Here is a 13,455-nt window from a genome sequence, read left to right as displayed (position 1 = left end):
TGACCCTGCCCCTTCAAGTGTAGCAAGAGCCAAGCAGGATCTTGTCACTCCATTCTGAATAAAGCTCTGTGAGCTGGGTTGGAAAGCTGGACATCCATTTTGCTTTATTCTTCCCTGGGGTCCCTGGGAATGCCTTGCCTTTGCTACCTTTTACTGTTCCCATTTGAAAGCTGAATCCAAGGGGTGGTTGGCCCTGCCCCTTACCCATGGGAATGGTGGGATGCCAGGCTTCTGTCCCGTGGCAGAAGGGCACTGGAGCATCACTGGGTGACTCTCTCCTCACCGCCTGAGGTCAGTGCCCTTCTATGGCACCCCTTCTCATGGGCCACTCTCAACTTCGGCTTCTCATATCCAGCTATGGCTTCTCATGGTCCCCCACTGCTTATACCAGTGGGCCCATGCTCAGAGAATGGAATGAGGACCAGTTGTAGGGTCCAGGATCATCCTTTCACTCTTGTCCCCCAATCCCTACGCATCAGACTCACATGAAAAGCCGAGACCCAGCTGTCCAAGGCTCTCTTTTCATACTTCATCAAGCCTGAGTCCCATGACCTCCCAGCAGCCCAACTCTTATCTTGGTTCCACTCTGAGGTAGAGTCCTGTCTCCTCTCCCTCCCATCTCCTAATCCCATTTCCCAAAAGACTGTGTCTCAGAAGCCCCAAGCAGCCTTACCTCCTGACCCAAGAGCTGCAGATACTGGCACTCCCATGGGGGAGCTTCATGACTCATCCTCCAAACCTAGTTCCATCTTCCTGGCTCCCTGGAGGAGATGGGAGATGGCTCCCCATCTCCTCCCTGGCTCCCTGGCTTTGTCCCCAGCAATTCCATCCCTCTGATTCCAGAGACCACAGACCTCGGACACTTGGTCTTGTTCTTCATGTTTGATCGGTGTGTGGACTGGGTCACCAGTGCTGGTCTTTCTGCCTCCATAGACACTGGTACGACCCTGATAGTGAGTGCATGCCTCCTCCGGCTTTGCATCCCAGGTGCCTTACTGCCTTCCCCTAGTGCTGGCCCTGCCGCAGCCCCAGCTCCATTTGTCCCATCATCTACCAGACTGGTGCATTTGTATAGCTCTGTTGTTGTCGGGGCCAGTGCTAGGCTGCTTGCTCCCTCTCCTCCCTGGGAAGTGCCCTCTCCTCTTTTAGGGCCAGTGCTCCAGCTGGTGTTCAAGTCCTCAGCCTGGTTCTGAGACGTTTCTGCACACAAGGCCGGAGGGTGCTGTCAGCATAGTTCCTGAGGCATGGCTTACGCGGGGCCGAACACAGCCGGACTGAGTGGAGCTTCAAGAACGGGGATTCTGAAAAAGAGGGCTCCTCAGGGCTTCTCGAGAGCCAGGTAGGGAGAGGTCTAGACTTCCTAGTGAACCTAGACCTATAGCTCTGGCCAAGGGGCTGGGATGAGATAAGCGAGAAGGCTGTGCAGGGGTGATGGGTGGGTGGGGGTTGGAGGGAGTAGCAAGCCAGAGAAAGGCCAGGATGATAGACTGATGTGACCCTGAAATGGTCAAAGTGATCCAACTTGGGGTCTCCAGTAACTAGGAGAGTTGACCCCTTGAATATCGGTGTGAATGTGAAAGAACATGAGGCCTGCTCATGTAGAAGCAAGGGCTGGTTCTGAAGAGCAAAGGTGGACGCCAAAGTTCTGACCCTTGGCTGGGACAGAAGAATCCACCTGTGAGAGACTCTTCATGAGTTCATACCATCTGTATCCCTGGGAGGGTAAAGCCAAGGGGGCAGGAAGATTCCAGGCCACCATGAATTTTGGTTCCAGAAGTGCAGTGTACAGGCTGGCATCTTGCTTGTGTAACTTGTTACTCAGAGCCTGCTTTAGATTTCCCAGTTAAAAAAAGCGAAAGTGAAATAGGGGGGGCGGGCAGTGCTTTCCCAGCAGGACTTCACTAATCCTGCCCTTCCCAGAACCAGCTCCAGCAAAGAGGGCTTTGCCTCTCTTTGTAGTAGTGTCCCTGGCCCCTCTCTGGGTCCCTTTCTTCATCCCTGTAATGAAGGGGTTAGTTAGGGTGGACTCATAATCAGCATGTTAATGGTACTAAGAGCTAGTAGGATGGGGAAAGACTGTCACTAGATGGTCTTTAGCTTTGTTGCTAAGTGCGGAAAGCCCCAGCCTTTGCTGGATGCCTGGAGCAAAGTAGCAGTGCCTGGCAGCCCATTCAGAGGTCAGACCCAGGAAGAGCTGTGGAATATACAGGAAGGACAGGCCCATACAAATGGCTGGGATCCAGGCAAGCCAGAGATGTGAGATAAATGGTTGATTTACATTCTCTTCCGCCCCCAGCTCGAGAGAGGAGGAAGTGGTCACAGATAAATAGAGCCAGGCACGCCAGCTCTTGACACATCCGTCAAGACCATGAGACAGAACTGGACATCAGGTGGGACCTGGGGCTGGCATGGGCGGGGGGTCGGGGGTGGGGGGTGGGATTTGAGAACAGAAGGGAGCCGTGCAGGCGGCCCTGAGCCTTCCCCCCCGAGGGAACTCCATTCTGCTGTTACGGCTTTCAGCCTGTGTCCAGATGCTGTGGTTCTGGCTCCAGTCCCTAAGTCTCCCTGCGCTCCATTCCAACATGCGGGGCCTGAGGAACCCTTCTGCTCCTCTGACCCCCTGTGCAGAGCCCAGGTATCTCTGCGCCAGAGTGTGTCCAGGCCAGGATGTTGAGCATTCCTAGCAGACAGCCCTGGCCTTTGTGTCCTGCTCTCAGATCCCAGCCCTTTGCGGGTCCTGCTTTTGTGTGTGCACATGTTCTGTCACCTGGCTGGAGCCACACCTGTACCTCAGGCCACTGCTGCTGCCTCAGCTGGGATCACAAAGGACTCCTGCCTCTCCTGGCTCCTGACAGCTAAGCAGTGCCCAGCACTGGAGGTGACCGGGCCAGAAGTGGAAGTCCCGCTGAGTAAGGAGCAATTCTGATGGAAGCCCCAAAGGACATAGTGGGCAGGGGTGGGTTTGGGGCACAGAGAGTCCAAGGGTGGGGTTGATTCCCGAGCTTCCCACCCTACCCCACCTACTGCCATGTAGCCCCACCAGCCAGGCCAGCCTGCTAGAGCACTCGGCATGTTCCCTCCGAGTGAGTGTGGGTACAGGGCCCAGCTCCTGAGATGCTCCCTATCCGGTGGGATGGAAAGAGTTCAGACACAAGGATGGTCAGAGGGCCCCAGGGCCTTGACTGCAATACGTTACAAGGCCCGCCTGCCCACCCCGACTCCAGTCTCCAGCCCCCTCACTCGCTGGCCACCTCAGAAGAGCAGTGGCCTCCTGCTGCCGCCTCCTTGGCCAGGGCTCTTAGTCACCAATGGTGAACACTAGAAAAGGCCATCCTGAAGAAAACAGGCTCAGGAGTCCTCACCTGAACCAAGGACCCATCCCCAGATCCCTTTTGTTCAGCCTTGGGCCTCCCTTGTAAACAAGTACACTTCCCAGTTAACGGACTTCCCCACCTGGGTGGTGCGTACAACAGCACTCTGGGTTCCTGAATTGTGGGGACTGGGGGACTTGGGGGCAGGGCAGCACGGCAGAGGGGAGCTAACAGCCACACGTGTCTTTAGATGGAATGCTGACCTTGTCCTGTACTGCCTGCAGCCGCTCTCCCTTCAACATCCTCTTCTGGATGGGCAATGGCTCCTTCATCGAGCACCTCCCAGGTCGGCTGAGGGAGGGCAGCACCAGGTGAGGAGTGCGGTGGGGAGGTCAGCCAACATGGTTGGAGGGGGGCGGGGAGAGGGGCTTCTTCTGCCATCCTCTCATGGCCTTCACTCCTCTTTAGCAGGGAGTCCAGGGGTGAACACACCCAGCTGCGGAGGACTCTGGTGCTAGAGGAGCTGAGCCCCACCCTGCGCAACACCGACTTCTCTTGTGTCTTTGCTGATCCCTCGCACACTACCCAGCAGCATGTTGTCCTGGCCCAGCTCTGGGTGAGAAAACTGAGGGAAGGTTTCCACGGACAGCAGGAGCAGTATGGGGAGGAAAGGGTGGGCTCTGCCCAGAGTGGCCTCCAGCTAATGTCCACCGTGGAGTTCAGGACTCGGGCAGGGGAGGCATGGCTTGGAGGAAGGTGACGAGAGGTCAGCCACCCTTGGCGCTGACCCTTGTCTGCCTTCTCTTCCCCAGGCTGGGCTGGAGACTGTGGCGCCTTCTACCCAAGAAGCCCCACCCTCCAGCAGCCCCCTCTCCCGCCTCATCACGACGGAGAAATTCTGAAGCCTAATTGAGTCGTCACATCTTCACTGAGGTCTCCATGCTCTCACAACTCAGGCCTCCTCCGGCATTGCCTTCATGTTGTATTCTTCCTTTTTCCTTCTAATGCACTGTCCCCACTAAGGGACAGGGGTGAACGCTGTGTCTGGTCCCCAGCTGTGTCTCTGTCACACCCAGCAGGGCCCACAGGGACATGCATAAATGGTTTGTCAATGAAGGCATCTGCTCTGTCATTTAAGCCATCATTCCACTTACAGAACTTGGCTCCTTCTAGGAGGGAGTGTGGGAAGAGGGACTGTTATTCAGAAGCTAAAGGCCAAAACCAGGGGATACCAGCCTTCAAAAGAGGAGAAAGTGTGGAAAGATCCTGGTGCCCCAGAAAGACCAGGAGAAAGGATTGGAGAAGGTAGGTAGTCTGGAAAACTTGTGCTCTAAAGAGCCTACATTTCCCCTTCCCCCACAGACCCAGACCGCACTTAAGGGAGAAAAATAGACTTTATTTACAAGTAATAACATTTAGAAAAGATCCATCCCTGGCCCTTAAAAACCTTCCCATCACTCCAAATCCCACCCCAGTAGAAGTCTGGGGAAGGTGGGAAATAAGCGGCAGCTGAGGCGGCCCCCCGACCCCACCCTGCTGCCCCTGCTGCCACACACAGGCATGGGACCCATCTGTTCTGGAAAAGAGCATCTCTGGGCATCTGAGCCTTTTGGTGGATGGGAGAACCTCTGGGTGCACCCACTAGGTCAATGCCAAGTCCTGGACTTCAAAAAGCAAAGGGCCCTGCTAGATTCGGGAACCAGGAGCAGCAGGGACTGGGGCCTGCTCCTCCAATGGTCCCTTGTGAATCCAGAGGCTGAGGAGGACTGACTCAGCCCTCAGGCCCAGCCGCTCAAAGCCGGCCTCAAGTCTGGTTGTGATGGACAAGCGACTTTGCTTTATGAAAACATGAGGCAAGGTAGGGAGAAGACCTAGACTCTCCAGGCCTCTGGGGCCAACTCTGAGGACACATCTGTTCACCTAGTGAAGGCTCCAATGAAGATCGAGGTACCAGGCCGGGGTGTGGGCAGACATCACTGTCTCTACGGGTTTGGCCACTTTTGGCCTGGGAGCTGAGAGAAGGCACTGAAAGGGACAGCAGAAGGAAAAGGACCAGGCGAGGTCGGCATTGAGGACACAGGTGGGGCCTCTCACTGGTCCTGGCCCTTTAGTGCTTTGCCTAAAAGAGAGAAACACAATCACTTGGCTGACAACTCGTGATACCAGCCTGTACCGGATGGCTGCAGGAGGCCTCTTTTAGCTCCTGAAGCCCCCTGACTACCTTCCCTTCCATGGGGTGACCTGGACACATCTACTTGCAGATTATTGGATCCCGGCTGTGCCTAAACAGCCTTGGGTCTCCTCTCTTCCACGAGCAGGTAACCAAGACAGGAAGTGCCCACATTTAGCCCACCTCCAGCAGCCTAGCTGGGCCCTGCCTTGGAAACCTCCCGAGGGGTGGCCTGGGGGTGTGCCATACTTCTACCCACTTCCCTTCCCCATCAGTGCCTCCACCTTGCCCTTGGCCCGAGGGGTGGCAGTGGCAGCAGCGATGGCAGCCGCCGTGGCAGCGCTGGCTGCAGTGGTGGCGATGCGTGGAGAGCGGCGGGTCCCGCCACGGGTGTTGGGGGAGGCCTTGGACAGGGCTTTCTTTGAGGCTCCCCTCCGCAGCAGGCTGTTTCCGAGCTTCTTGGGTGTATTGAGGATGCTGAAAGCCATTGACTGGCGGCGGTCAGCCTGTTGGGGAGGGAGGGGCTGTCAGACTGGGCTGCGTTCATGCCCTGCCACCAAGGTCCCTCCAGGGGCTCCCTCCAGCCTCCCGCACTGACCTATTTTTTTTTTTTTTTTTTAATTCATGAGAGAGACCTAGACCTAAGGAGAGGGAGAAGCAGGCTCCATGCAAGGAACCTGATGTGGGACTTGATCCCAGGGCAGAAGGCAGGCACTCAATGGCTGAGCCACCCAGGCGTCTGTGTCATATCCACCCCGCCACCCCCACATTGACCTGCTTAACAACCGGAGCGGCTTTCTTCTGGGCCTCAGTAGTGCTCTGTTTGCGCCCTTCGTGTCGGTCCCGGGGAGTCATGGGGCGTGGGAAACAGCTGGTGGCCTTCTTAGACTATGGGGAAGAGAGGTTCATATCCAGAGCCAGGCGTGTCTCTCAGAGCCAAGGGGGCCTGTAAGTCAACACCGCCTCCCTTCCCAACCGTCCCTGCATTGAGCCCCTGGAGAGTGAAGACTCTCTATTAATCCACTTTTCAAACTTGGGTAGCGGGGCTTGGCCTGGGCAAGCTATACACGGAATAAAGAAGGAGCCAGGGCCACCTACCTCGGGGGTACCAGGGCCCTGGTGGGGCTCTGAGGAGACCCGTTTGCGCTGCTGCCGGGTGGTGATGCCCGTGCCCTCGGCTATCTGGGCCGGCTGCATGCTGGCTCGGCGCAGGGTCTCCCGGGGGTCGCCAGTTTTCATCTCCTCATCTGTGATGGTAGCCAGGCTCAGGGAAGGCTGTGTGGGGTGGAAGGAGTGGTCAGTGGGGCACAACTGCCCCAGAACAACTCATGGGCCTGGCACGTACAGTAGCTCAGCAGCTCAAGCCTTCCCGTGGGCCGCAGGCCTCCCTTCCTGTTGTCTTCTCTCCTGCCCTACACGATGGCCACAGGAGGAGACCGGAACAGACCTCCTCCACACACTCAGGCCTGCCCACGGGGACTTCACCCCGAGCCCCTCTGTGCCAGCTACCCACTGGAAGCACACCGTCACCCTCTGCAGCAGGCCAGAGACCCAGGGCACTAGGGCCAGTGGGTAGTATTGGGGTGGTGTGCCAAGGGAGGAGGAGGAGGGGAGCCAGCATGGGGCCCGAGCTCACCCTGGACTCCAGGGGGTAGCAGGTCTTCAAGTGTGGGGGGCACACCCGGTTGCGCTGCTGCAACTCCGCGATGCGGTTCCAGTCATCCAGCTGCTCTGGTTCATCCTGGCAAGTGCCCATGTAGAAGCTGTTCCTTCCTGTGGAGAGAGAGCAGGGAGATGGGAGCAGGGGGGCTGGAAGGCCAGGAAGAGTGAGGAGAGTGGCAGCGGGTCATTCCCTGGTCCTGGTGCCGTGCCAACCGTTGCATCCGCCACTCCTGTCCCTGTGTGTGGACCTACTTCAAGCCTAGGGCCCCAGAGTCCTGCTCTGCTCAGTGCTGCAGATCCAGGAGTGGGGCTCACGGGCCATTTTTACCACCAGGGCTGGCTCACTGCTCTCCCCCTGGGGAGGTTCAAAGAGCTCATCTGCAGAGGCTGTGACATCTTAGAGGCACTAATTAAGGACAAGGAATTGAGATCTAGGGGTCCTGAGGGCAAAAGCCTTCAACAAGAATCTAAGAACACTGGCCCAGCAAGGCTCTTCTGGCACCCCTTACCACGAGATGGGGTAACAGGAGCTGAGTGTCGCTGTCACACTGGCAATCCCACCCCCTGTGAGCAGTTCCCATTCACCCTGGCTGAGATGAACACCCGCCCTCTGCCCAGCGGAGCCCCTGGACCAACAGGCAAGGCCCTGAGACGGCAAGGAAGAGGGGCAGGTGAGGAGCCGGAAGGCAACCAGCCTCGGGGTTTTGAAAGCTTGTCTCTTTCCTGTGCCAGGATCTCCTCCCCGTCTCATCTTCATCTTTGTGTGTGCAAAACCCCTCTGGTCCCCTCACCTGGAGGGGCCCCACTGGACACCCCAGCCTGGGAGCGGCGAGCAGAGCTGCGAGTGGTGGGCCGGTAGCCAGGAAGGCTGAGCAGAGCCGAGTTGCCGTCATCAGGGGAGCCTAGGCGAGCTAGAGACTGGGTAGAAGAGGTGGCGCGTGGGCCGGCCTGGGAGGCAGGGGCCGACTGTGTGCTGTAGAAGGAGGAATTGGCACTATCCGGCTCTTCCACGTCTAGCTTCTGGAAGAGAGAATGAAAGTGGTGGGGCGGAGTCCTGACAACCCATGAACCCATGCCGAGGCTGCCTGTTCCCCTCCCCTGAGCGCCTCACATCCCAGCACCACACTGTGTGTCATGTCCCGTCCCGTGCCCTGCCCTCCCCCCCCCCCCCCCCCCCCCGGATCCTTAGCTGCACATGTGTAAGAACTCGGCTTGGGGACTAAGATTCCTACACTAGGTGCTGAGGTGACCTCATTTTCTCTTGCCTACTGACAGTGCATAGTAGTAGCAGAAGGCAGAGTATGTAGCAGATCATTTTAGAATCCAAGTGCAAGGAAATAAGTGATCAACCTCCAGGCCACAGCTAGCAAGGGCTGAGCTGGGGCTGCAATGCTTGCTTGTCCCCTGCTTGTCTCTCGGGGCCATCAGGCTCCTCCCACAGCTTCTGCCGTCCTTCAACCCAAGCCTGCCAGCGCCCTGCCCATTGTGTAGTTCTCCAGCTTCCTGGTAGCAAGGGCAACCCACACACAAGAGGGGACCTCTGCCGTACCCCCCAACCTCCTCAGGATACGGAGACAAGGGCCAGTCAGAGCCCGCAGCCTGGCGAGCAGCCCTCTGCGGGGGCCACAGTGCACGGCAGCTACCTCGGAGGCGTGGAGGCCCGGGGTGAGGCTACGACTTCCCTCTCCCTCCGGCTTGCACAGGATCAGTGCCTCCAAGCCAGGAGGCATCCAGGTCTAACCTTGCCCCTTCCTACAAAAGAGGCCTCACCTATCCTTGTACTGCTTGGGGTCTTAGCTTTTCCATCTGTAAGATATGGACTAGTCAGCCCTGCCCGTCTCTGGAGGGTGTTGTGAGGGCCCAATGGGAAAGACGCCCTTACGAGCAAGGAAGGGCACTGTCCTGCAGCCCCACTCCCAGCGGCCTGACCTTGGTCATGGTGATGTTGATGATTTGTGTGGTGCGCCGACGAGCAGAGCGTGTCTTCCGGCCTGAGTCCAGGAAGCCGTCCCCCAGGGAGTCCAGGCTGCTCTCCAGTGGGGCCTGACCCCGAGCAGGGATGGGGGTGAAGTAGAGAGACTCCAGGGATTCTACCTTGGGGGGCAAGCGCTGGGAGATGGGCGAGGCTGGCTCTCCGGGGATGCTGGTACCATCTGGCTGGGTTCGGGGCAGCTTGCTGTGGAAAAAACATTTTGTTCATTCCTTTGATCCAAAGTGGCCAATTCCTACATTTATAAGCAGACCAGGTCAAGCACCCCACTCTCACTCTGACTTTTGAGAGGCACCAGGGAAGAGTCTTTGCCCTGGGCCCTCCCTTCACCCCATTCTCCATTCCTGGTGAGCCCATCTACTCCAGTGGCTCTCTGAGCTCCTGAACACTGGCAACTCCTGGACTCCACTGTCCCAGACATCCCCATCCACCCCGCCCCGGACACTCAGCTCCGCAGTGAACATCTCCAAACGAAGTCCACCCATCTGTTCCTCCTGCATCTCCTACTTCAGTGAATGGGAGCAGCCTCCAGCTGGACACCTCCAGCCATCCATGAACATGGGCAAAGACCTACCACTTCCCTCCTGCCCACCTACACAAGTCACCTAACCACACCCCAGTCTGCTCTGGTGTCCTTGGCCTGGTCCACCTCATCTCCCCTCACCTAGACTTAGTGGCACCTGAGAGGAGGCACTAGCTCAGTGATAAGCAAGGACTCAAGCCAGCCTGGCCCGGTTCAAGCCTACCTCTGCCACCGTGGGACCTTGGGCAAATGACTGCCCCTCTGCCCCAGTATCATCTGTTAAAGAGATAATCAGTCCTCACAGAGGACTGTGAGGGCTAAATAAATGCACTGATGTTTTTAAAGTGTTCTCCTAAGAGTACCGACAGTTTCTCAGTTTCTACGCTGGCTGTCAAAATAATCTTTCTAAGATGCCAACTGGTCCACATAGTCCTTAATTTCAGACCCCTCCCAGGTCCTTCACTGATGCCTTTAGGATCAAGTCTAAACTTCATTGGGGATCCCAGCCAGGTTCTTTCTTGGCCTCTGCCCTCTATTCCCCAGGCACATAGGCCTTCAGCAACTCTGCAGGCTGCAGGCAGGAGTGACAGCCTTCTGACCGCTTGGGTTTCTTTTCACTCCCATTGTACCCTGTACAAACATCTGGCCTAACACCTGTGACCATTTCTCCTTTTTCTTCTCTACAGATAAGCTCCCAGAGGGCAAAGAGACTACATCTTTGCCTCATTAGACCCAGGACACAGCCTGACAAACAGCAGGCAGTCCATGGACAGGAAGGAGGCAGGGTGCCGCCTCACCTGGTGACACTGAGGGGAGTCCCCTCCTCGCAGCTCAAATCCAGGCTGTCAATACTTAAGTCCAGCTGAGGCTTAGCCTGGGGATCTCGGCTCTTTAGGGCGTCAGTTGCCACCTGGAACTTGCCCAGGTCTCGAAGCTGCTGGTCAGCGTGAGCAACCTGAGAAGGGGAGGGCAAAGCAGCATGAAGATAAGCCCCAGTCAGCGGCAGCCTGGGAGAGGGGGGCACAGGGCTCCGTCCCAGCAGATGCTTACCTGTGCCTCTAGGCTGCGCACCTGGGCGCTAAGGTGACGGCAGGTCTGCTCAGCCTCCTTGGTCTTCAGCCCGGCCTGCTGGAGCTCCCGGCCCAGCCGCTCAGCCTCAGCCCTAAGCTCCTTGTTCTCCTTCTGCACCTGCTCCAGGCCCCGGAGCTGCTCCTGCAGCTCTTGGTTCTGCTGCTTCTTGGCATCATAGTGGGTCTTGGCTTTCTCCATCTACATGGGCAGACAGGGCGGGAGGGGTGGTGGTGAGGGGCGGGGACTGGGGAAGCAATGGGCAGGCAGTAGCATGGCTGGGGGCGGGGGGGGGGGGGCGGGGGGGCGGCGGTGGGTAGAGGGGAAGGGCGGGGGGCTCACCTGTAGCTTGTAGTGCTCCGCTGCCTGTTCCTTCTGGTTCAGCTGGGCCTGCAGCTCACTCAGCTGAGCCTGGAGGCGCTGGGCCTCTTGCTGGCTCTCACCTCCCTGGGCCTAGAAAGCAAGACAAATGCCGATTGGGGTGGCTGATCTGGCCGCCCTACCCAAATCATGAACTTGCCCTAGCCTCCTGGGCCCCATGGGTGTTTTGAGACTCTTACATATTCTCTCAGGACAGGCACAAAAAATCCTTTTACCTCTGCCCCCAACTCCCACCTAATGACACACCACACACCTCTCGAGGTCCATACTCTGTAAGAACTTTCGCTATCCAGCTACTGCCCTTTCTGGCAGAGTTCTGACAGCCCCCTATCTTTGCCTTCTTTGCTACCAGGCCCAAACTGTCTCATTCTCTCTCCTCCAACATCACCATGACCCAGGGAGACTCCCCCACTCCCCAGCAAACTGAGCCTCAGGAACACCTGGGTGGAGAGCACAGAACTAGGCACTTGGCATATGAACTCTCTCAGGACCTGTGAACTCTCTCTCCTTAAAACTACTGTGGGAAGTAACTTTGTCTCCATTTGATGGATGAAGAAACTGAGCTCAGAGATTTAAACATACTGATCAGGGTCACAGCAGAGTATGATTTGAACCTTAGTCCACCTGACTCCAAACCTGTGTGGGCTCATTTATGATGGCGCACGGCCTCCTGTCCAGACCACAGACTCCTCAGGAGCAGGGCCCACATCCAGTTCTCGGTCCCTCTGCAATGCCAGTGAGTGCTTGGCTTGCAGTAGGCACTGTACTAGCTGGCCTTAGCTCTCCTACATCTCTGAGCCCCAGGAAAATGGAGAATAGGCATCGGAGTTTTTTGTTTTTAAGGTTTATGTATTTTAGAGATAATATGAGCGGAAGGGGCAGAGGGAGAAGGAGAATCTCGAGTGGACTCCTCACTGAGCGCAGAGCCCAATGTGGGGCTTGCTCTCACAAGCCTGGGATCACAACCTGAGCTGAAACCAAGATTCAGATGCTTAACCGACTGCGCCACCCAGGCAGCCCAATAAGCATCTATTCATCACAATTTTGGCATGGATGGGAGCTGAGGGAAATGAAGCTCTGAGCTCCCCGCCAATTTCTGTGTCCCACCAGGGCTTTAGTGAGTCCCATGGCCCATGGTGCCTGATTCCTCTGCCCTTGTTAAAAGCTGTGAAGCGTGAACTTCGAAAAAGCAGAGGGTGACGTTGCTGAAAGAATTAAAAGTTGCACTGTAATATTCAATGTTGCTGACACTTCTCGAGGCTATGCTGTCTAGAGCAGTGCTAGCCAAAGAACTTTCTATAGCTATGGAAATATACTAGACTGTCCAACATGGTAGCTCTAGTCACATGTAACTACTAACTAAGCAAGGGAAATGCAACTAGCATGATTGAGGAACGGATTTTTTTTTTTTTTGTAAGACTTTATTTATTCATGAGAGACACACAGAGAGAGAGGCAGAGACACAGGCAGAGAAAGAAGCGGGCCCCATGCAGGGAGCCAGATGTGGAACTCCATCCCGGGTCTCCAGGATCACGCCCTGGGCCGAAGGCAGCGCTAAACTACTGGGCCACTGGGGCTGCCCAGAATTGAATTTTTTACTTAATTTAACCACAAATAACTAGGGGCTACTGTAGTGGACACTGAAGGTCTGAGGGACGGGAGCCATTCTCATTTTCCCTCAAGAAAGCACATGCAAGGGCTCCTAAGCCACAGGCAGGTCTAAGGCTGCCAGGCCCTCCTCTGCAACCCCTTTGAGGGCTTCCAGAGCACCTTCCCTCCCCCCATTCCCGCTCTGAGCCTGATGGAGGATGCCCCATCCTCCACCATATCCTACCTTCAGCTTCTGTTGCTGCACCTTGCTGGCTTGGTCATGGTCAGCTAACTTCTTACTCAGTTCTTCCACCTGGAGCAGGGGAGGAAGAGGAGAAGACTCAAAAGGCCTTCCTCTGGATGTCCAGAAAGATTATGAGCTTTCCTCAGATCCCCAGTGTTCCTAGAAGAAACTGGTCCTTTCTTTGGCCTCCAGTTAAGGAACAGCCTGCTGCTTAGGTTGGTTGGCAGGACCCAATACGCAAGGGCTGCCAGAACCATCTGCCCACACTCGCCTGTCCCCAGCCTGCAGACACAAGAGGCCTGCCAGAGTCCTGCAGCCTCCAAATCTAGCAGAATTGAATCTGAGAAGCTGACATCCCACTACCACCCTACTACTGCCACTATTCCCAGCCCCGACCTTCCCAGTTGGGGACAGCAACAGGGACCAAGTCTATAACTCTAGCAGACGATAATGAATACCCAACACTCCTCCTCACAATTGCCAAAGCCCACAGATGCTCAGACCTCTTCCCAATAT

General features: G+C 56.5%; 2 protein-coding genes across 8 annotated transcripts in view; one reads left to right on the top strand and one right to left on the bottom strand.

Moving 5' to 3' along the window:
• Nucleotides 1-2,356: 2,356 nt before the first annotated feature.
• IL18BP (interleukin 18 binding protein) lies at nt 2,357-4,270 on the top strand. Its single transcript, NM_001048018.1, is given in 5 exon segments — nt 2,357-2,390; nt 2,718-2,909; nt 3,562-3,682; nt 3,780-3,927; nt 4,124-4,270. Coding segments are annotated over 3 exon segments (354 nt in total). The 5' UTR covers nt 2,357-2,390; nt 2,718-2,909; nt 3,562-3,566; the 3' UTR covers nt 4,214-4,270.
• A 416-nt stretch (nt 4,271-4,686) lies between these two features.
• Nucleotides 4,687-13,455, bottom strand: part of NUMA1 (nuclear mitotic apparatus protein 1) — a 75,875-nt gene continuing 67,106 nt past the window's right edge. For all 7 annotated transcript variants that reach the window (XM_038568771.1, XM_038568773.1, XM_038568774.1 and 4 more), the window contains 11 exons: nt 12,940-13,008; nt 11,067-11,177; nt 10,707-10,925; nt 10,454-10,611; nt 9,073-9,319; nt 7,935-8,163; nt 7,118-7,254; nt 6,580-6,756; nt 6,256-6,369; nt 5,766-5,987; nt 4,687-5,430 (listed from right to left, as the gene is read on the bottom strand). In XM_038568771.1, coding sequence (XP_038424699.1) covers nt 5,419-5,430; nt 5,766-5,987; nt 6,256-6,369; nt 6,580-6,756; nt 7,118-7,254; nt 7,935-8,163; nt 9,073-9,319; nt 10,454-10,611; nt 10,707-10,925; nt 11,067-11,177; nt 12,940-13,008 — 1,695 coding nt within the window. In that variant the 3' untranslated portion in view covers nt 4,687-5,418. The remainder of the gene's footprint in view (nt 5,431-5,765; nt 5,988-6,255; nt 6,370-6,579; nt 6,757-7,117; nt 7,255-7,934; nt 8,164-9,072; nt 9,320-10,453; nt 10,612-10,706; nt 10,926-11,066; nt 11,178-12,939; nt 13,009-13,455) is intronic.

The sequence above is a fragment of the Canis lupus genome, chromosome 21, assembly GCF_011100685.1.
Source record: "Canis lupus familiaris isolate Mischka breed German Shepherd chromosome 21, alternate assembly UU_Cfam_GSD_1.0, whole genome shotgun sequence".
In the NCBI taxonomy this organism is placed as follows: Eukaryota; Metazoa; Chordata; class Mammalia; order Carnivora; family Canidae; genus Canis; species Canis lupus.
This window is presented reverse-complemented; position numbering and strand designations above follow the sequence as displayed.